Source organism: Rattus norvegicus, chromosome 13 (genome assembly GCF_036323735.1).
Source record: "Rattus norvegicus strain BN/NHsdMcwi chromosome 13, GRCr8, whole genome shotgun sequence".
Lineage (NCBI taxonomy): Eukaryota > Metazoa > Chordata > Mammalia > Rodentia > Muridae > Rattus > Rattus norvegicus.
Window position 1 is genome coordinate 69,847,300 of NC_086031.1, and position 21,861 is coordinate 69,869,160.

Below are 21,861 nucleotides of genomic sequence, written 5' to 3' on the forward strand. Positions count from 1 at the left end.
GGTTTTCTACAGTGAAGTTCCTTAGGCTCTTCAGGACCTCACTGTGACAGCCTTCCTACTTAGTGTCTGTGTTGCTTCTCCTTGAAGCTGATCAGACTTTAGTGAAGACCTTCTTGGCCAACTAAGGGTACGCAAAAGGTGAGGGGACTTGGGCCACCACCTACAGAATCTGATTGCTCCAAAGCTACCATATTGTGAGGAAGCCCAAAGTACCCCACATAGAGAGCCAGCCTAGAGTCCCCATTCCACACTTGGGTGTGGGGACCCGGTTTGGTTTGGAGACACCGTACCTACACTGTACCCACAGTTTCTCTAGACCTTCACTCTTTACTTCCAGCCATTGTTTGCAGATCCATGAAAGACTGCAAGCCAACGTTGCCTACTCGGTTTCCACCCAAATTCCTGACCCGTAGGAGCTATGAAAGATACTGACTGAAATGATTGTTGTTTTTAAGCAGCTGGGTTTGGGGATTTGTTTCATAACCTGTGGGTTTGGGGATAATTACAAGCTAAAAGGACAGCAAAGAAAGAGAGTCCAAAGTGAAAGGGAGATGCAGATATTTTACAGAGAGATAGAGGTTAGATGAGGGCAAGCATCTGAGGGGAGGCTCTTTGAAGTCAGTGGAGGCCATCGTCTAAGGATGACGGCAATGTTGTCAATCAAGCGAGTGGGAAAGACCCAGGTTGGAGAGACACCCGAATTCTTTTCTAACTTTGCTGTCCACTGTTTGTGGCTCGAGACAAACCCCTTCTCCCAAGGGAACATTCTGTGAGCTAACTGTTATGTGAATATATTGTTACAAAAAGGTAGGAGGTAAGACAATAGGTCCCTGCGCCCCCAAGTCTTGTGTTGGCAAACCCTTTCCTATAATTTGCTTGCTCTCATGTGAACCCTAGTACCAGAAGATGTGCAGTCCAGCTGAAACTAGTCCCTGACCCATTTGGCAGCTCTGCTCTTGACAGTAAGTGAATGCATTGGCATTTGGCATTCCTCTCTATGTATCCATCTGATTCCCTCATGGGGATGCTTGACCTGCACATATGAGGACAAAGTCCCAGACTGGAGTGATCAAAACGACTGCCTTGTGGGAGCCTGCCAGAAGTAATGGACCTTGTGATTCAAAGCAGAGCGCTCGTCTCTCTTCCAAGAATAGAAGAGGAAAAACCAGCAATTCCTCAGAGGTAAGGGAAGGGTCCGAACATGGGAATTGTTGAAACAACACTCTCCCTCATGCCCCATGGGTTACTGGGGATCGGATTCAGGACCTCAAGCATGGCAGGCAAGGTATATGAGCTATGTGCCCGAGCAGAACATTTCATTTCTCATCAATTTTGTGAGGCAAAGGAGGGCAGCAAGAAACCTGTAACCACATGGCACATGACTTTTATATTGTTGTTATTGTTATTATTGTTATTACTGTTGTTGTTGTTGTTGTTATCATTACCATTATTTACAGGATCTCATGTATCTTAGGCTGGCCTCAAATTTCCTCTGTAGCTGACAGTGATTTTGAACCCCTGATCTTCCTGCCTCTATCTCCCGGGTGTTGGGATTACAGGTATGTATTGTCATGCCCAGCTTTATGTTGCCCTGGAAATTGAACCGAGGGCTTCCAAATGCGAAGCAAGCAGTCTAGCAACTGAGCATCGTGCCCAGCCCCCACACCACTTCCCTCCTAACCCACTCCATTCTCCATTTTATGGACAAAGCCTTGGTCTGTACATGCTAAAAAGAAAAACATAAATGTGGTGGAATTTAAAACAAAACCAGTTAAACGAGCTCTTCATATAGTGTTCTTGATCTAGAACATTAGCAAACAAAATTCAAAGCCTAAACACAATTGGAGCAGTAATGCAGCTCTCTGTGCCATTTAGATTATGGCATCGTGCTGTTCACAGACCTCGGTTACTGAACATCTATCATCAGTAAATGTGAATTAATTAAGTGACAGGTCTAAAAGTAGTAAGAAACAATATAACTTTAAACCACTTACAAAAAAAAAGTTTTAGTTTTTGTTTGTTCATTGTTACCGGTGATGATGGTGGTGGTGGTGGTGGTGATGGTGGTGGTGGTGGTGGTGGGTGGGTGGTGCATGCGCGCGCATGCGTGTGCGTGTGCGTGTGTGTGTGTGTGCGTGTGCGTGTGCGTGTGTGTGTGTGTGTGTGTGTTTGCAGTGCTGAAGACTGACCCCCCAGGGCCTCACACATGCTAAGAACACACTGAGATACACCCTAACTCCCCAAAGGTTCAATTTTAACCTCTGTCTTTTTGGTACCTGTTCAGTCTCCAACACCAAAGTGGGGAGGACTCCTTTTGAAATATAGGCATATGATCGCATTTTGTCAGATTTTTAAAAAACATTAAGCATTCATGGAGAGGTCAGAGGGCAACTTTCAGGAGTCAGTTCTCTCTTCCACTGTGTGGGTCAGGGTGACTGACCTCAGGTGGACATGCTTGGCAACAGACATCTTTACCCGCTGGGTCATCTCCAGTCAAATATATTACTTTCATGAGGGAATATTGCAAGTGAGTCCAGGTCTCTGCAGGTCCATGGGAGGGGATAATATGTCTGGTAGTTATTGTTTTAGTTCTGTTAAGTGTGTTGTTGTCGTTGTTGTTGTTTTGGTTTACTTCAGATAGGGCTTCATTGTGTAGCTCATGCTAGTCCTGAACATATTACCCGCCTGCCTCAGCTTCCTGAGTACTGGGCTTTAGGATTCCCTTCACACTCAGCTTGCTAATTATTGTTCTGACTTCTCACAGAAACAATAAAAGTGAAGGAAGCCATTGCCGTAGAGCCAGCCAAACAAACATCTAATGTTCCATGCTTCCTGGCAGAGCCACCATGAGCTGGGTACTTCTGCTTCCCCTTGGCCAGGATATGCGTATAGTGACTTGTCCACTCAAAAGCTGTTGTAGAAACTCGCTGGTTGCCTTCATGGGCTGGCTCGACCCTACTTACGGATTCTCAGTCATGAGAGCCATGATGGTCAATGTTCTTGCATGGCAGACATTCTCATGAGGGAAAAATGAATGCAGAAGGCCGTTTTGTGGTAGAATGGGAACTTGCGCATGATGTCAACTGAAGGCTGGATGCTCAAGTCTGTGACATTTTTTTTCCACGTGGAAAGGTTTAATGAGAGAAAAGTAGAAGAGGGGAGAAGTAAAGGCCAGCCATGAGCACGGGAGGGAAGGGGGATAGGGAATGGGGAGAAAAGGGATAAAGGTTGAAGAGGGTAAGAGAGCAGAGAAAAGAGCCAAGTCTGTGACATTTTAGAAAACATCTTGGATGAGAAAGCTGCTTGCTGCTCTGAGACTCTAATCTATCACCATTGAGAAATATAATATTGGGAGGTATTGGGTCATGAGACAAACTATGTTTTAAGTCTATCAAGAGCCTAAAAATTGACAGTTCTTCTGGAGCCAAAGAACGAAGACAAATTTGTAGCTCTTATCTTCTTGTCACAAATGCTCAATTCTACAATCCCGTGTCAGGAGTTTGGCTGAGACACGTGGGTGCCTGAGAGCAGAGACCATGGCTCCTAAGAGGGAGAGCTGCCCTCATTGACTTGGGTGGGTTGGTACATGACTTCTTTTGGTTCTGAAGGGAAAAGAAGGTTTTAGTTAGTTATGTGTACAGTTTCCTTACTGCTCAAAAATTAGTCAATACTCAGCAAAACCTTAGAAGCAGCCACGGACAGTTTTAGTTTGCTTTCTCAAGATTCTCCTAGAACTTGACACTTTTTAACTCAAAATTTACAAACTCCAGAAGAGAAAAAGCAGGAACTTTCTTCTTGAGATGTATGTATTGATGTGTTCAGGATTCATATTGTACTCTATTCACTATGGAAACATCACTTACCCACTAGCAAATGGACGGGTCTGACTAGAACCTAATACCATACACAGACAGTATCCCCTGAATTGGGTTCAAGTAAGCATCAAGGGGCTAGGCAAGCCCCTGACCACCTGGTTTCTGAGCCCTGATCCAGGTTTCAGTAATATTCGTCGTGATCAGCTTGAGTAACTAGTAAACCAGAAATAGAAAATGACATTTCAAGACTATGCCATTAGCTCCATGACATGGGCTTTTGCTTGTCTTTTTATTGCTGTTTCCCAGGAGCCACTATGGTGCTTAAAGCACAACAGACATTCTCGTACATGTTAAATAAATGGATTTATTATCTACGTTATCAAAAGCATACCTCCTTCCTCCTTCCCTTATCTCAAGTCCTATTTTTCCAGAGGTATCCACCTTTAAGCAGTTCACGTACTGAAAAATGAATTTCAAAGAAAGAAGACTTTCATATAATTAGGATAGAAGAATGGTGTGGTGGTTTGGATGTACGTGGTCCAGAACTTGGCACTGTTAAGGGGTGTGGCCTTGTTGGAGTAGGTGTGGCCTTGTTGAAGGAAGTGTGCCACTTTGGGGGTGGGCTTTGAGAGAGAACCTCCTCCTAGCTGCCTGGAGGACAGACTTCTCATAGCTGCCTTCTGATCAAGCTGCAGAACAATCCACTCCTCCAGTGCCATGTCTGCCTGCCCCCTGCCGTGCTTCCTGCCATGATGATAATGCACTGGACCTCTTGAAGTGTAACCCAACTAAATGCTGTCCTTTAAAAGAGTTGCCTTGGTCATGGTGTCTCTTCACAGCATGCAAACCCAAACTAAGACAACCAGGAAAATTAACAGGTGTTTTCTCTACAAGAGGGGGAAAGTTGTCCCAGGCCCTCATGCCATTCTAACATGAGGGTCAACCTGTTTCTAAATTGAGCTCAAGTGGCAGGTCCAGTAAACAGAAGTCTCAGGAGCTGCCACAAGCAAGACCACTAGCAGCATCTCCCAAGAGTCCTGTATGCCTCTCACCTCGTGACCTTCTTCTCCAGATCAGGGCACCAACTCCAGCCAGGACAATGATGAGAATTATGGTCCCAGAGATCGTGTTTGCCACTAGAAGGGTGTTTCCTGATTCTGTAAGGAAATGAGAAACACCTCCACATTGCTCCTGCTGTCTGCATTAAGTGTGCCGTGGTGTTCACAGGAAACCCGGCTATCGTCACTTCTCAGTCACCATCTGATGGCACATAGATATGTGCTTATGCCTTCTTCTATTTGATTATGTTTGTCTTTCCTGAGACAGGGTTTCTCGGTGTACCCCCAGATGCCCTGAAATTCACTTTTCAGATCAGGCTGGCCTCAAACTCAGAGATCAATCTGCCTTTGCCTCCCACCTCTACCCTAAGGCCCCAGTGCTGGGTTAAAGGTATGTGCTTCTACCACGCAGTTCTGTATGTCTGTCTACCTGCCTGACTATCTCTCTCTCTCTCTCTTTCTCTCTCTCTCTCTCTCTCTATCTCTGTCTATCTATCTATTTTTTTTTCAAGACAGGGTTTCTCCGTGTAGTCCTGGCTGTCTCAGAGATCACTTTGTAAACCAGGCTGGCCTTGAACTCAGAGACTTGTCTGCCTCTGCCTTCTGAGTGCTAGGGTTAAAGGCATGTGCCACCACCACCTGGCTACTTTTAGAAAATGTAATATGTAATATAGTAAACTGCAACAGGGATGACACGCACAAATGACAGCTATTGAAGGTCCTCAGTAATTCATAAGAACATAGAAGAGTGTGGGAACTGAACACTTTGAGGAACGCTGATTGAAAAGAACCATTGTGGGGGCTTGAGAGATGGCTTAGACGTTAAGAGCACTGACTGCTCTTCCAGAGGTTCTGAGTTCAAATCCCAGATGGCTTACAACCATCTGTAATGGCATCTGATGCCCTCTTCTGGTATGTCTGCAGACAGCTACAGTGTACTCATATAAATAAATCTTAAAAGAAACAAACCTTGTTGGAACTGGAGAAATGGCTCAGCCCCTTAAGAGCACTGACTGCTCTTATGGGGGAACTGGGATAGTTCACAAGCATCCGTAACTCCAGCTCCAAGGGATCCGATGCCTTCTTCTGAACTTGTTTGGCACACAGAGACACGAATACACACATGAATAAAAATAATAAAATAAATCCTGGAGCTGGAGAGATGGCTCAGTGGTTAAGAGCACAGGCTGCTCTTCCAGGGGTTCTAGATTGGATTCCCAGCACTCATGGTAGCTCACAACTATCTATCACTCTAAGTCCAGGGGATTCAATGATCCTCTTCTGGCCACTGTGGACACTCCACACATGTGGTGCACGCCATACATGCAGGCAAAAAAAAATCATACACATAAAATAAAATAAAAAAATTTAAAATTACAAATAGAGATTGAAGTCAGGTATAGTTATCCATGCCTTTAATCCAAGCATTCGGGAAGTAGAGACAGGTGGATCTCTGTGAGTTCAAGGCCAGTTTAGTGTACAAAGCAGGTTTCAGGACAGCTAGGGCTACACAGAAACCCTGTCTCCAAAACCAAACAAAGCAGTTGCCATTGTACCACCACCTGGTGAAGCCTGTGGTGACTCATGTGGTGACCTAGTCTCCCTTCCTTACAGTCTTCAAAACTTTCTACCTTTTTCCTCACTATCTTCCCAGACAGCCACCACCCCCATACTTACCCTGAGGGGCCTCCAGAACCATTTGGAGACCACAGTGCTCCACATGACAAGAATAAATGTCTTTGGTCTGAGGATCCAGATCAACCGACACCCACATTTGATAGGTTCCATCCCCACTGGGAAGCACCCCTCCATAATCCACCTCCTGGACAATTTCTTCCCCATTTTTCTTCCATATCATGGAAATTTCTGGTGGGTAGAAGCCATGAGCTCTGCAGAAGAGAGTGGTAATCCCTGGAAACGTTTCCTTTCGAGTTGTTCTTACTACTGGATGTTCTAGAGAGAAGCAACCACAGTTAATCGGAAGGGTCTTGGGTACTGAACTTACCGTGTTCAAACGCAGAGTTTTCCAGTTAATTTTCTTTGCTGCAAGAAATATCTAAAGCTGAGAATGAACCAGAACCCAGATTCATCAGCAACAAACTGGATTTTGCAGCTTTCCTCCTGTGCCACAGGCAAGGATACGTGCAGCTGAGGCACTTTCGTCCTCTAAGGGGAAAAAAGGCATTAGCATCAAGTACTTGGAAAGTGTATTGAAGTTGCTTACTGTTCACCTTTGAAATACCCTTATGTGGGGGCTGGAGAGATGGTGCAGTGGTTAAGAGCTCTGTCTGATTGTTCAGAGTACCCGGGTCCAATTCCCAGCACCCACATGGTAGCTCACAGTTGTCTGTTAACTCCATCTAGTTCCAGAGGATCCAACACTCTCACACAGACATAGAGGCAGACCACCAATGCATATAAAACAACAAAACAAAACAAATACGCATATGTGTTAAGGAAAAGTAAGTCACAAAATATGTAAATGATTGTTCTTGATAAGTAATTCACCTAGAGATTGGAGATTAGAATGCAACAGATCTCAATTCTGCACTTACTGACAATAAAAACACACAGCCAATTCAGGCCAACGGGAGCTCTGGATTACCCCAGGCTATCAGAGTAGTATTCTGGTGGTTATAATCAAATACAAGCACACATTGTCGTTCCATGTGCCCTCAAAGAAGCTACAGAAATTAATGATACAGAAGAGCTGTAACAGTGATGAGAGAGACAGAGACAGAGACAGAGGCAGAGACAGAGAGAGGAGACATCATCTCTCTATGCCCCAGGATGAACTTGAGGCGCTCCTCCCTCAGCCTCCCAAATGTTAGGATTACAGATGGGTACCACTATGCTCAGCCTACTCACCACCAGTCACCACTGCTGATCTTACTGCCTCATGACATCACGTGTCCATTTTCCATATGGTGTTATCTTAACCTTTCCAGCTGAAACTGGTCATAAAGCCAAACTGAAACCAAGCACACTGTCTGGAGGACCTTCCTGGTCATCTGTGAGATTTCCTTCCTCATCTCTACCTCAGTGTCTGACATTTGTGGATATAGGGAAGAGCCTCCATCTCAGACAAACCTTCCTTGTCTCTCACCTGAGGCATGGAATTTAGTTGTAGGAAAAGACTTTCCAACATTTAAAATAAAACATTGCCAAGAGATACTTTTAATTTTTATTTATTTTTATTTTATTACTATTTTCTTAACTATACCTGCAAGAAATGAATCTATCTCCCAAGACATGGGTTTTGACCAAAAGGTCGACACCATTATGACACTCAAGACAGGGAATGAGAACTACACGTACATACACTACGTGCACCTGAGTCAAACCTTCCACACCCTTCCTACACAGCCCAGGTTCCTCCTGGTTGATTCCAAGAGCTTCTGCTCCAAGTGGAACCAATAGAATTCGTTGGTAACCTCTAAATCTCAATTCTTAGCACCTGGGCTTGAGTTTTCCTACCTTTGCTCAGAACTGTATTCAGACAAGCAGCAGGCCAGGCAACTCCTGATGCTATTGATGTGCTTTTAATCTAAAAGTCCCTCACAGGATTATGTGTTAAATCCAGGCTTTCTAAATGTTAGTGTTATTTTGAGAGTTAAACTCTAGGAGGTGGGGTCAAGCTAAAGGAATCAGGTCACTGTGTCGAATCCCTGGAGGTTGTATCTTGTCCCTGGCTTCTTCCTCCATCCTTCTGCTTCCTCACAACGGAGAAGTCAACTGCTTCACCACACACTTCCCACCAGGATGCCTCCAAACGTCTGAAACTGTGACTAGTCTTCCCTGCTCTTAGGTTACATTGTTTCAGGCATTCTTTCACAGCAAAGAGGAAAATAACCAACCCAGCTGTGTGGCAAACATACCCCAGTCAGAGAGTAAACACCCTTTTCCTATCTGCTGAGACTCAGCCTAAAACATCCTTAGTGATTTAGGGCAGCCAAGATCTGTGATAGAATTTAACCAGATCTTAGGTTACCAGACGTTCTTCAGTCAGGCGACAGTCACACTCAATATGAGAGCAGAGCCCTAAGGCTTAGCAAGCATTTTCGGGCACACCGGTGATCTTCCATACTTCCTGGAAAGAAGGCAACATTCTATTACTTGAGACTGGGGCTTTGCTGACCGACTTTCCAGAAGCTTCACTTTTTCCTGACAGGAGAGGCTCCTTCTGCTGCCAAACAACATCGTATTTTGAGACATTACCAGAACTCTCTGGAACACGGGCTCCTGTGAGGTACTCATCCTAATTCCTCCCCTACAACCGTCACTCAGTGCGGAACGGCTGGGGTAGTCCCTGCATCCGGTGCGGGACAGTTTGTGGCTCCGTGTTAGCCCCTGGATCCGGTCTCTGACCTTCTGTGATCTGTCTAGGCCTTCACACAGTAACTCTAGCTTCTCTGTTCCTGGTTCCCAGCTGGACAGCCTCAGCCAGAGAGCAGTGAGCTGACGAAAGTACCAATCTCAATGCACAGGCAGTCTTGCCCTGGGCATGTTCCTCTGCTGCCACACCTCCCGGGAGCCAGGACCTTCTTTCAGCCCCACCAACTCTTGCAGGGCTCTACTAGTGGATGCCCCCTCTTCCTGCCCCTCGGATCAAGCTAGAGCAGTGGCGTTTCCATGCTGCACTCGGTCAGACATGTCACGACCCCGTGTAAAGGAGCCCTGGGTGAATCTCCTAAATGAGACCATTTTGGCTGTGTTCCTGCCAGAACTTTGTTACCCGCTGTTAATCTTTGAAGTCTTTCCCGATGATGTTCACAGCGATTAGCTAACGAGGCCACATGCATCCGACTCAGGCCAGTTCTCTTGAGATTTATTTATTTAGGCAATAAGTACTCAGAGACGGTAGTAACCTGTTTTGTGGAATGGAGAAGCCGTGAGGGTGTAAGATTTGTGCTCTTAGCTTCAGCTACCCCACCACCACCCTGGAGAACGGCATTCAAGGATTGGTTGTGGTTTCTTAGGTCCCTGTGCTGCTCTGATTCTTGTTTTCAAATAGGACGTGAACCTGTTTGAAATGGGTTTGTCAACTGCAACCATTGAGCCCATTGTAGTTATTCTGCTCCTAGGGAAGATGACTCTTGTCATCTGCCTCCAAAACCTGGACATTTTAGCCAGATAGCAATGGTTATCTTGTTTGTTTTGTTTTGTTTGGAGACCAGGTTTCTCCGTGTGGCCCTGGCTGTGGTAGAACTCAGTCTACAGATCAGGTTGGCCTCAAACTCACAGAGATCCAACCGCCTCTGCCTCTTGAGTGCTGAGTCTAAAGGCAGGAGCTACCACCACCCAGAAGGGCAGCACACGTTTATAACCACAGTCCACACCCTTCTTCCCAATCTGGGGCTTGCCACATCTCTAGAAAGTCCCCCAGACTGGCCATTACTCGGGTGAGAAAGGGTCTGTAGCATTCAGGGATTTCCTGAAACATTCTGAATCATCCAATCCAACATGCACCGTTCTACACGCTGCTGAAGTTGACCAATGGGATCATCCCTTTATGGCAGAAGATAAACTCTGTTCCCAGAAGAATGGAAGAATTAATCCTCAAGTAAGGAAAAACCTGTCTTCCCAAGGCTCTTCTTCATAGGGCCAGCTTTGCACTCACACAGGGATTCTATGAACCCTTGCTTCTTAAATAATCTGCAGCAACAGCCCCACTTCCAGAAGCTTTTCCCGGCCTCTCACTGACAGGAGAGGACTTTTTTCCATAGAGATGCCCTTGGAGGCACTACATTCTGTCAAGACAAGTGGAACTGCTAAGGCCTGTCAAGATGCTGCTAAAAATATAACTAATGAGAGTTCTCTTGGGGGGTTACAGGTCAGAACAGTCCAACCAAGAGACGGATTTCAGCACAGGGTGAATATCACCTGCAGAAGAGGAAGTTAGACACAGAGCCAGTGTTTTTTAAAGGATGTTAAGAACGAGGTGCTCTCTCTGCCCATTACCTGTTCTTTCTAGGGCATCACTTCCATACTCCAAGAACCTCTTTAGCCAGGCAATGCACTCTTCTTCTAGCCAGTTCTTTTGGTATTGCAACTCATGCAGGTTGGCCTCCCATGCTCGCTTGGTGATGTGAGCCACATTATCCATAGCCAGCCAGGAGAGGGTGTCTTTATCGAAGACAATGAAATCTTGTCCATCATATGCATACTGGAGAAACCCTGTGGTGCTGCCGTCTTCCAGCAACTCACAACCGATCATTCTCTGGTAGGTGTGAAGCCCTGAAACATACACAGGCTATGGACAGATGGCTTTAAACAGAGACAGAGAGAGGCTTCTCAAGTGGCACGACTGGAGCATGATTGGAAGAACTCTTTGCCTCAGAAGACACCACCACACAGGCCTGCATATTTGGGTTCCCGAAGGTTCCTGTTTTGCAGAGCCACCTACTCACAGACATTGGTGAGGCACCTACGGCATGCCAAAGGATCACAGTGATGCCTGCCTTGAGGAATTATCCTATCTTTGGGATGATTCATTGATAAATTTCATAGCTATTCTGAGTGCGGTATAGGAGCAAGAGATATGCAGGGGCTAGAAATGTATCTGGGACAATTAATACCGTAAGTTTCCATGTAGAAATAAACAAATCGGGTTGGGGATTTAGCTCAGTGGTAGAGCGCTTGCCTAGCAAGCACAAGGCCCTGGGTTCTGTCCCCAGCTCCGGAAAAAAAAAAAGAAATAAACAAATCATGAAGCCATCAGAAGTTGAGTCCCAAGGTAAGCAAATTTAGAATGAGAAAAGAAAAGATTGTTGAATACCAATGTGATAGGAATATAGGACAAGGGATAAAGGGACCAATGGGATAGGAATATGGGGGCAAGGGATAAGGGGTTTCCACAGAAGGTCAGTGTGAACGAGCCACAGGGGAGATGGTGAACAGAGAATACACAACGAACAACCTCGTTTTCAAAGTTTTGCCAAAGGCTAGAGAGGATATAAGCAACCAGTGGCATTGCCATACACAGCCCAGGGGCGCTCTTCTGGGGAGTAGCCAGTGAGGGGGTGTGCTCATCCCCCGCTGCTGCAGTCACACCTGAGTGGTTGTAGTGCCTCTGCAGGTGCCTCAGCTCTGTCTGGAAGGTCCGCTGCCAGCCTCTTAGCAGCTGAGTGTACCTCTCCCAGTGGTCAGGCGCCAGGTTCTCCGCCATCCATGGGGCTCTTGGCTCCTTCTGTCGGGTGACGCTGTCGTATGTAGTGATAGGGTGTGAGTCCACATACCCAACTGAGATAAATTCAGGGACTCCAGGGCCAGGATCCGAAATAGCCAGACGAAAGTATCTCAGAGAGTGGGTCCCTGAGGAGGAGGCAAGGAAGGAAGCTGCTAAGAGTCATAGATGACAGGATGTAATGACCAACCTTTCCACAGCATCACTGCACCCGTGCCCTAGCCCGGTACTCCATGGTACTCATCCCACTTTATCCAACACAACTATAGAGTCCTAGGAATTACAACCTGGAAAGACTTCAGCCATATGACCGAAGGTTACATGAAGGTTACGGGTAACCTCCGGTTGTAAGTAGCATATGGTGTGATGCTCTGGTCTTGAGGGAAGGGCCAGAGGCCATTCCCTGACCTGGTGGATGTAGGGACGGGAAAGTGGTGGCACTGTGCCTCGAGAAGACCTCAGAGCCTCTGAAGGAACGAAAACCCTGCAGTTCAACCCCCTTGTATTACTAGTAAAGCCTCTGGGTTGATAATTGAAGATCATCATTCTACCATCTTCCCCCTACACATATTGGGGTGTGCACCCCTCTTCCCTGATTAAACAGACTCATAACAGCTATTAAGGCTCAGGCCTCCTGAAGAAAATACGTTCAAAATACCATGCTTTTCCTTGCTGTACCCAGCCATTCCTGGTAGTTACCTTCCTACCATTTTTTTCTACTTTTTCTCCCATTTAAATATCAATATGAGGATTGCGGTCACCACTGAGGGTCAAAGTAAACTGAAATGAACTCCTGGGTTGTGCAAGAAGTGCAGAATGTGGTGGAGATAAGGAAGATGGTCTCAAAGGTAGCATGATACGGGCTGTCATGTCAATGTGGGCTCTTGGGAAAGTTTTTGTAGAGAGGGTGACATCTTGGAGGAGATCTCAGGGTCAAGAGGTGAGCAGGCCAAGGGGAGGGAGGGCAGTGGTGGTTGGCAGAGGTGTTCATGGTGGCTAAGGACACCACATGTGTCTTCATTCTCCATGGGACCCATTTGGTGCCTCTACAGGTTTAAGTCGTACCTGGCATTTACCTGGGCTTCTAAAACAGCACTTCACGATATAGGGATGTCTACTGACAGATATGAAGTCAGTAATTCAGAACAGGGAAGATGAAGAAAAGTCCATGTTACACTCCCCTTCACAGCATGCCAGACCTGTGACAATCTGTATCTTAGCAGAATGTGTCGCTCAGATGTTCAAAGATTTAATATAACTATTAAGGTTGAATCATTTGGAAAGACTAAAATTGTTCTAATCAAATGGCAATTTCGAAACCTTTTGCTCCAATCCCCTTCTAGCTCCAATGATCATGAAGTCAGGTTGGGTTCTCCCCTTTCCGTGAGTCACCAGCATTACTCACTTGTGGAGCTGAGATCTATGATCTTAGCATTTGGCCCTTTGTCTAGCTGGGCCGGTCACACTGCTTCTCAAAGGCCACTTGCTGTTTACTCAAACCTCCCAGGCCTTGCTGGGGTGTCCACCCAACTCAATGAGCATCTCTTACACCAACGCTGGTTCATTCACCCCCCCCCCCGCCACCCCAGCTCTCTTTAACTTGGTACGTTAGCAGTTGGGCCATTTCTGACAAACATCTAAGGAAAATTACTGGAATATAAAACAATGGAACATGTGTTTTCAGGCATTCATCCATAGAGACTCGTTTTTATTGAATACCTACCATGGACAAGCTATAAGGCAACATCAGAGAGAGGAAAATGAACCAGGTAGCATTTCTTCCCTCCAGAAATTGACAGCATAACTGGGCATTTTTTACATAACAGAACAAACACACGTGTCGCAAAAGAGGCACTGATGGGGTGCAGCAAGACAGCAGCCCTACACTCGCAGGAGTGGTTCACTGAGAGTTAAATCCTGCAAGGAAATCAAGCCAGATCAGTTGCATCTTCAGTGAGCCCTAAAGTGCAGCGGGCACCTCCATCATAACTATTAAAATCTATCATCTATCTATCTATCTATGTATCTATCTATGTATCTATCTATCTATCTATCTATCTATCTATCTATCTATCTATGTATCTATCTATCTATCTATCTATGTATCTATCTATCTATCTATCTATCTATCTATGTATCTATCTATCTATCTATCTATCTATGTATCTATCTATCTATCTATCTATCTATGTATCTATCTATCTATCTATCTATCTATGTATCTATCTATCTATCTATCTATCTATCTATCTATCTATCTATGTATCTATCTATCTATCTATCTATGTATCTATCTATCTATCTATCTATCTATCTATCTATCTATCTATGTATCTATCTATGTATCTATCTATGTATCTATCTATCTATGTATCTATCTATCTATCTATCTATCTGTTAATGGTGCAAGTTCCATGTGGTCAGTGCCATAAGAAAAATATTGGCTTCATTTATTCCTCACAATAATTAAACAAAACAAAACATGATCTCCTTTATCCCAGGCTGGCCTCAAACTCTCTATGTAGTCAATCATGACCTTGAACTGATTCTCCTGCCTCACAAGTCACCAAATCTGGTTCCGGTGGCACCGGGGATTGAACCCAGGACTTTGTACAAGCTAGACAAGTACTCTATTTATTGGGCTACATCACCGGCCCTCACAATAATGATAGATCCTATCAGTCCCATTCCACAGATAGAAGGTGCAGAGAGATTAAGTACATTGCTCCAAATTAACTAAATTAAGTTTGGAACCTTAGAAGCCACCGTGAAGGAACCAGAAACCAAAATCTGAACTCTCACATAGGGAGCTTCTCCACCTATGACAACCCAACCCTGCTTAATAGACACTCTCTCAACCGATGTCACAGCCTTCCAGAGCCTGGACTAAAATGCTCTCTCCTGCCCCCTCGTGTCAGACACATTTCAGTCTCCGATTCCCCTGCCCCTAAGGCTCAAGCACATCTTCCTAGGTGGGTAGTAGGTTCTGATTGGGTAGCCATGTTAACAAAGAGCAGTTTATCGTTGCCCTCTTCCAGTAGTTAAAAGAACCTTTGGAGGGGTTGGGGATTTAGCTCAGTGGTAGAGCGCTTGCCTAGCAAGCGCAAGGCCCTGGGTTCGGTCCCCAGCTCCTAAAAAAAGAAAAAAAAAAGAACCTTTGGACACTCCTTAAAGCATGCAGTGATGTTGATGGTTCTGAACGCAGAAGAAACCATTAGCCCCTTCCCACAACTGTCAAGTGACTGGCTGTTACGGCGAGCCTGAAAATGACGAATGACAGTCTGACTTCTTAGCCACTGTATTAATGACTTTCCTTGTTCCTAAGGAGAAATATGTTATAGAAACATAAGGGGGGAAGGATTTATTTTGGCTCGTGTAATAATGGAGTAGAGTCCATAAAGGAGAAGAAATGGAGGCTGGGATCAGTCTGGTCTGGGTTTGCTGGAGCTTGTGCTATAGTTCCTCACATCTTTCCGGTAAGAAAGCAGAGGGGTCAGGCGAGAAGTGTGCTGGACAGTTACAACCCTTAACATTTAACCCTTAACCCTTAACCCTTAACCCTTACCCCTACCCTTAAAGCCTGCTATCTAGGTTCCGTGTCCAAAACTGCACAACGTCTCCAGATTTGGCACCAGCTAAGTACCTAGTGGGTAAGTATATAAACCTGGGGTATACAAACCTGGGGGTATACAAACCTGGGGTATACAAACCTGGGGCTACGTTTCACATTCCTCCCATGAGGCCCATGGGCATCTCATGATACAAGAAGCATTTTACAACTGTAAAAGTCCCTAACATCTTAAGGGTTCCAACACTGATCAAAATCCAAAATCTTGGGGTTGGAGAGATGTGAGATTTTTCTTTAATTGTACTAATACCTTTATGAATTGTCAGAGCTTTCCCCCACAGTTGCTTTGACCACAACTGTACTCACGTTCCTTTCCCTGCCAAACTACACACTTTTCAAATATTTCTTCTTCACTTTCGGCTGTCTATTGTTGTAACGTGGCTAAAAGCAGGGACAGTGACCATCACAGTCTGAACACTTCTGACTGGAGATTTTCTTCACCGAACAAATTACACTGCTTTTTAATTCAGCCTTGTTTGGGTTTTCAGGACACAGGAAGGACACAGATTCTTTGACAGAATGCAACACAAACGGCCTCTAGTCCAATTCCTGATAAAGTCCCTCTTGCCCCCTGCCAGAACATTCCATGAAGCTCTAGTTACAACATTCTAAGGTTTTGCTAGCCCTTGGCTCCAAACTTTTTCTTATTACTATTACAAGTCACTTCTGAAATCCTACAGACTATGCAGTCAGGTTTAGCATTGCAGTGACCCCACCCCTGGTACCAATTTTCTGTATGAGTTACTTTTCTCATCGATGCGATGCAATATTTGATTGACAGAAATAACATAAGGCAGGAAGGACTTATTTGCATAATGGCTCAAGGAGATGTCGTCTACCATAGTGGAGAAGGCATGGAAGCTGGGATTAGCTTAGTTGGGGAGGAAGGAGCTTGCAGTTCACTATCCTCATACTACACAGCCAGGAAGTACTGAGCTTGGGATAAAAGTAGGGTCAACCTATACCTCTCAACTCTTGCCCCTGCAGCCTTAAGTCTGCAAGCTAAGTCCCATGTCCTAAAACTCACAATATCCCAACAGAGCCACTATCTGAAACCAAGTGTTCAAACACTTATACCTGTGAGGAATATTTCCTATTGAAACCATAACAGTTACTCTTTCACGGCTACCCTTTCAACACTTACCAATATCTCATGTCATTATAAGTATTATTCTTTTCTGAATTTCCAGTAAACACAGTTCTAGGATGCCAGGAGCACAATAAGGAACAAATGAAGGACCAGTCCTCTGAGATAGTTCCTAGAAGGGATATTGTCAGTTGACAAATATATAATACAAAGTCAAGTGATAATAAATTGTAACAGGAAACTAGTGTGTATGATGGTATAAGCCTTTAATTCCAGCAGTTGGGAGACAGAGGCTGGTAGATCTCTGTGAGTTCAAGGCCAGCCAGATCTACAGAGTGACTTTCAGGACAGCCAGGGGTACACTGAGAAACCCTGTCTCCAAAAACAAATAAAAGCAAGCAAGCAAAGAAAACTAACAGAGAGAAAGAAGAACATGTGGAGAGAGCTGATGTGTTAAACCAACCAGAAGTGGTTTCTGTGACCAGGTAACATTGAGCAGAGCTGCGTCTAGAGTGAAGGAGGGGCCGTGGGGGAAGCTCCTTCCAGGTAACTGAGTTCAAATCCTTGTGGGTGCATGCTTTGCATATTGGAGGATTGTAATTTGATGTTTGTATTCTTAAAAATTTTTCTTTTTATAAACTTAAACATTGAAAATAATGTTCCTAGAATCTACCTCAATTTGAGCTTCATAAAATAAAAGCATTATATAAAGAGCTATCTATGTATTTGATCTTTGATCTAGAACTCCTTCCTTCAATTTTTAGCAGTCCTCCAGGATAAGAGGATTGTGGTCAAGCAAGAATAGATAGCTGTTCTCCCTAGTTAAGAGAAAAATCTGGGCTATATAGATGGCTCAGTGGTTAAGAGCACCGACTGCTCTTCCAGAGGTCCTGAGTTCAAATCCCAGCAACCACATGGTGGCTCACAACCATCTGTAATAGGATCTGATACCCTCTTCTGGTGTGTCTGAGGACAGCTACAGTGTGCTCACATACATAAAATAAATAATATCTTTTTAAAAAAAATCTATCAAAACTAGATACATTCAATATCAATTTTGAAGAAGAGGGCCTTAGGGGAGTGAAGCATTGTCTTGGAGAAATTTCTCTGGCATGAACCTGGGTAGGAGCACCTTGGAAACAGACTGAAATCTAATTGCCCATATTTTCTCATGCCAGCTATTTGAACTTAAGGTTCTCTCTCCCTCTTCCTCCCCATCTCCCTTCCCCTCCCCCTTCCCTGCTTTCTCCTGCCTCTCCCTCCCCCCTCCTCTTTGGGTTTTTTTGTTTGTTTGTTTGTTTTGTTTTGTTTTGTTTTGTTTTGTTTTGTTTGAGACAAGGTTTCGCTGTGCAGCTCTGGATGTCCTGGAACTCACTCTGTACACCAGGCTGGCATCAAACTCAGATATTCACCTGCCTCTGGCTCCCAAGTGCTGGGATTAAAGGCATGCACCACCACTACCCAGGTCAAGGTCATTTCTAAGCAGATAGCCTACAAGGATATCTTCTAACACTAACACAACTGATTATGGAATCAGTCCTTGTCTCTGAAGCATCATTCATGAAGTAGATTGATGTAGTGGGCTAACTCCTCTATTAAATTATGAATGCCATCAAGAGACTAACTTTGATTATATCAAGATGAAACACACGAACTATATATAGCTTTGCAAGGGAAATCTCATGCCTGGTGTCCCATATTGATCACCGAGACACATATCACCACCTCATTTTCACACCAGCTGAAATGAAGAGCAAGGAGAAGGACGGTAAAAGCACAAAGCACCAATTTTTACATCAGTTCTGCAACTACACAGTTTTACATTTGAATTCATTGTCATTGTCCAAGTGTGTTATACTTCATAATCAGGTGACTTCAATGTCTTAGGGACATTACTTTGAAACATCATGTTTTTAGGAAGCGATCAAGTGTCTGTTGGAAACGAGGTCACAAAAATGGAGTCGTCTCTTCCCACCTGTAAAAAGAGCAGCTAGGGGAAGATTTGAGGAACTGAGAAAACCGTGAAGAGGAGCTATGGGAACTCAAAGGAAGGAGCAGACGCAATCACCTGTGAGCCACGCTGCTGCTGCTGCTGCTGTGAGGAACCTGCTGGATGTAATGTGAGAATTATCTTAACATTTCCTGGAGCTACCTCTCAAACGCTCTGGCTTCTCTTCCCTGTGTCCCCCATCCATCCATGGTGTAAAAGTATCTGTTTATGGGTAACACTGGGCACAAATATCATGTAGACCTTAAGTTATTTTCTGTAAATCTGAAATCCCTTCCCTGCCATTGCCCTCAAAGTTCATTTAGTGAGAACCATGGGAGGAAACAGCCTTTACCAGAGAGGTCCCATGGAGAGACCATAAGGAAGCAACAATAATAAACCATGCTCACCCCTAAGATTAGAGGGAAACGGACAGCAAATAAGAATTACTGAAGCCCAGCGGAAGCTAAAACTATAAAGAAAAGGGATTTTCAGAGAAAAGGGAAAACAACCCACATTGCAGAGAACTACAGAGAGCTACTGCCAGAGACTCCTTGAAAGAAGGAGGGGGCAAGAAAAGCAAACTTCAGTCTCTCCTTTCTCCATGTTCTTGTCTCTTCTCCCAGCATTTCCTACCAAGTGAACCAGGACAGAAGCTAGGACTGGGTGATGCGGTCTGTAGCTATCCGCCTCCGGAACACAAAGCAACACAGCAGGAACACGTCTGAGGGGTCAGAGGAAAACAACCAGCAAAGAGCAGCACCCCACTCTATAACAGCCCACAAATTATCTACATACAGGGTACTCAGAAGTCCAGTGGTAGGTATCACAGAAACAACTGGACTAAAGGCAGAAATGTTGCACTTTTGATCACTATGCCAGAAGGTTCTGCAATCTCCTTAAGCCAAAGAAACATCTAACCTCATCTTTGTTTGTTGGTTTCTTTGTTTCTTTTTCTTTTCTTTTTTTCTTTTTTGAAGCAGGCTCTCATGCCACTCAAACTGGCCTCAAACTCACCATCCCCTCCCCCCTTTAGAGTAGCTAGGATTGTAAGTTTGCATCACCATATCCATATCCAGTTGTTATATTCCTCCAGTCAGCTGGCACGTAGCAAGCTATCAATCAATACTTGTAGGATTAACACACAGACGATTTGAAAGAGTTCCTTCCTGGCATGAGCATTAGTCAGCAGCTTGGGCGGCCTGGTCTAAGTTCTGTAATTCTTCTGTGAACCTAGAGACCCACTAACGTTTAGAAGCACTAACGGCTTGCCAGCAGTTGCTTAGAGAAGTAGCGAAGTCTGGTACTTTGTGTCACACCGACTCTCCTGTGTTTGTGGCAACACAGGGCTCCGGATTCCCTAGAGACACAAGCTCCCTAAACTACAATGAACTTGGAGGATTTTTAAAAAATGTTTGTTTATTTTAATTATTATTTATTTTTACGTACTTTGGTGTTTTGACTGCATGTGTGTCTATGTTAGGATGCAGGATCCCCTGGAATTGGAGTTGCAGACAGTTGCGAACTGCCATGTGGGTGACCTCTGGAAGAACAGCCAGAGCTCTTAACCGCTGAGCCATCTCTCCAGTCCCAGAACTTTTGTTTTTAATCAATGAATATTTCCTACACCTAGAAAACAAGCTCGGAGGCGTGGCTTTATCTTTCTTGCGTCTTTTGTTACAGGTAGTCCTTGTCCTGAGGAGGGAAAAATATCTATGGACCTGAAGAATGGACAGACTGCACTGTTCAACTCCCCTGAAACTCACTACAGTCCCTAGTATAAGGCTCATTGTTAGAAAAGAGGAGAAACAGAAGGAAAAGTAAGGGTATAGCAGAAGAGTGGGGAGACAGCTCTCAGGGGGAAGTCTTTCTGGACAGGCTAGCATCCATGCACACACGTCTGGGCAGCAGGCCAACTGGTACATCACCCTTCAAATCTTGGGTCCAAAGGACCTGTGGATTTGCCCCTGGCTTTTTCATAGCTTGCACCACAAGTTTAGGAAGCGAACCCCTCGATGCACTTGGAAGCAAAGAGTACATGGGATACTTACGGGTATGGCTTTGCTTCGCCAAAAATACTGTGAGGAACGGTAGCAGGAACATCATCAACCCCCACTGAAGTCCTTTTCTTCCCATTTTTTTTTTTTAAACTTCAGATAGTGACAGGCCCCTGATGAATCTTTTGTGAGAACCTGTACTCACTCTACCGGTTTACTAGAAAATTTGGTAACTGAGCAATGAGGGCGGGGCGGGGACGCATTCTCCAATAAGAACTGGGAAAAATATCTTGTGTCACTAGTTGCTAGGGAGAATAGAGACCTACAAAATGAAAGCAATAAACTTTAACTCCTTGTTGGTTTCAGGCACGGCTTGCTTCTTTCCACCCAGTTCCCAACTGTTGCTCAATTACTTGAAAGGTATAGGGAAGCAAAGATTAATAACACAGATAATTTATTGCCTTTGGTTCTTTCTTGGAGTTTAGATTTTTAACTAAGGGACAAAGAAAATCGCACCGAGTTCCAAGATTTGGAACTCCCCGCTCAGTATGATTTTCCCATCCATCCGTCTCGGATAGCACGTACCATTTAGATTGTCCTGTAATATTTTACTTATGTCTGTCTTCCCTGTACTTTTGTTTACCTAGAACAATAGGTCCCAAACATCCCCACTGAATAGGGAGAAGAAAAGTCCTGTGGGAGATGCTGAAGGGTTACCACTCATCTTTCAAGGAAAGCAATCTCCAAGAGCAAGCTATGGTCACATTGTTGTTAGAAGCACATGACGAGTTAGGAAACAGCAGCTAAGGCTGTTCAGGGAGCTAGGGAACAGGTTTAAACAGGAAAGAGGAAGTACAGCCGAATAGAGAGAAGAATGAAGACAAGGCAGGGAGGCAGGCAAGCATCCTTTGGCTGGGGTTCAGGGACCGAGGTTTGATCCCAGCTCTTTGACACGGGGCAGAATCTCTACCATGGTCGGGCATCTTCCACTTGAAAAGAAATCTACCATGTATTTATTCCACAGGACTGTTGAAAGACTCGGTGAGGTTGTTTATGCACAAAGAGGGGCTAGGAGAATCAAACATCCTGTTTTTCTTCAGTGG

At 44.7% G+C, this 21,861-nt stretch overlaps 1 protein-coding gene across 2 annotated transcripts; it reads right to left on the reverse strand.

Moving 5' to 3' along the window:
• Nucleotides 1-3,120: 3,120 nt before the first annotated feature.
• On the reverse strand, nt 3,121-21,003 carry Mr1 (major histocompatibility complex, class I-related). Of its 2 annotated transcripts, XR_005492204.2 has the most exons (7): nt 20,813-21,003; nt 11,927-12,187; nt 10,835-11,110; nt 6,551-6,826; nt 5,843-5,964; nt 4,868-4,972; nt 3,559-3,602 (listed from the first exon to the last, which is right to left on the reverse strand). XR_005492204.2 is itself a non-coding variant. In NM_001100635.1 (6 exons), exons 1-6 carry the CDS (start codon nt 20,865-20,867, stop codon nt 3,544-3,546), a joined length of 1,032 nt encoding a protein of 343 aa, NP_001094105.1. In that variant the 3' UTR covers nt 3,121-3,543. The 2 variants fall into 2 exon arrangements, 1 of the variants encoding a protein (NP_001094105.1); NM_001100635.1 differs by lacking the exon at nt 5,843-5,964 and having other exon boundaries at nt 3,121-3,602; nt 20,813-20,867.
• Nucleotides 21,004-21,861: the final 858 nt, after the last annotated feature.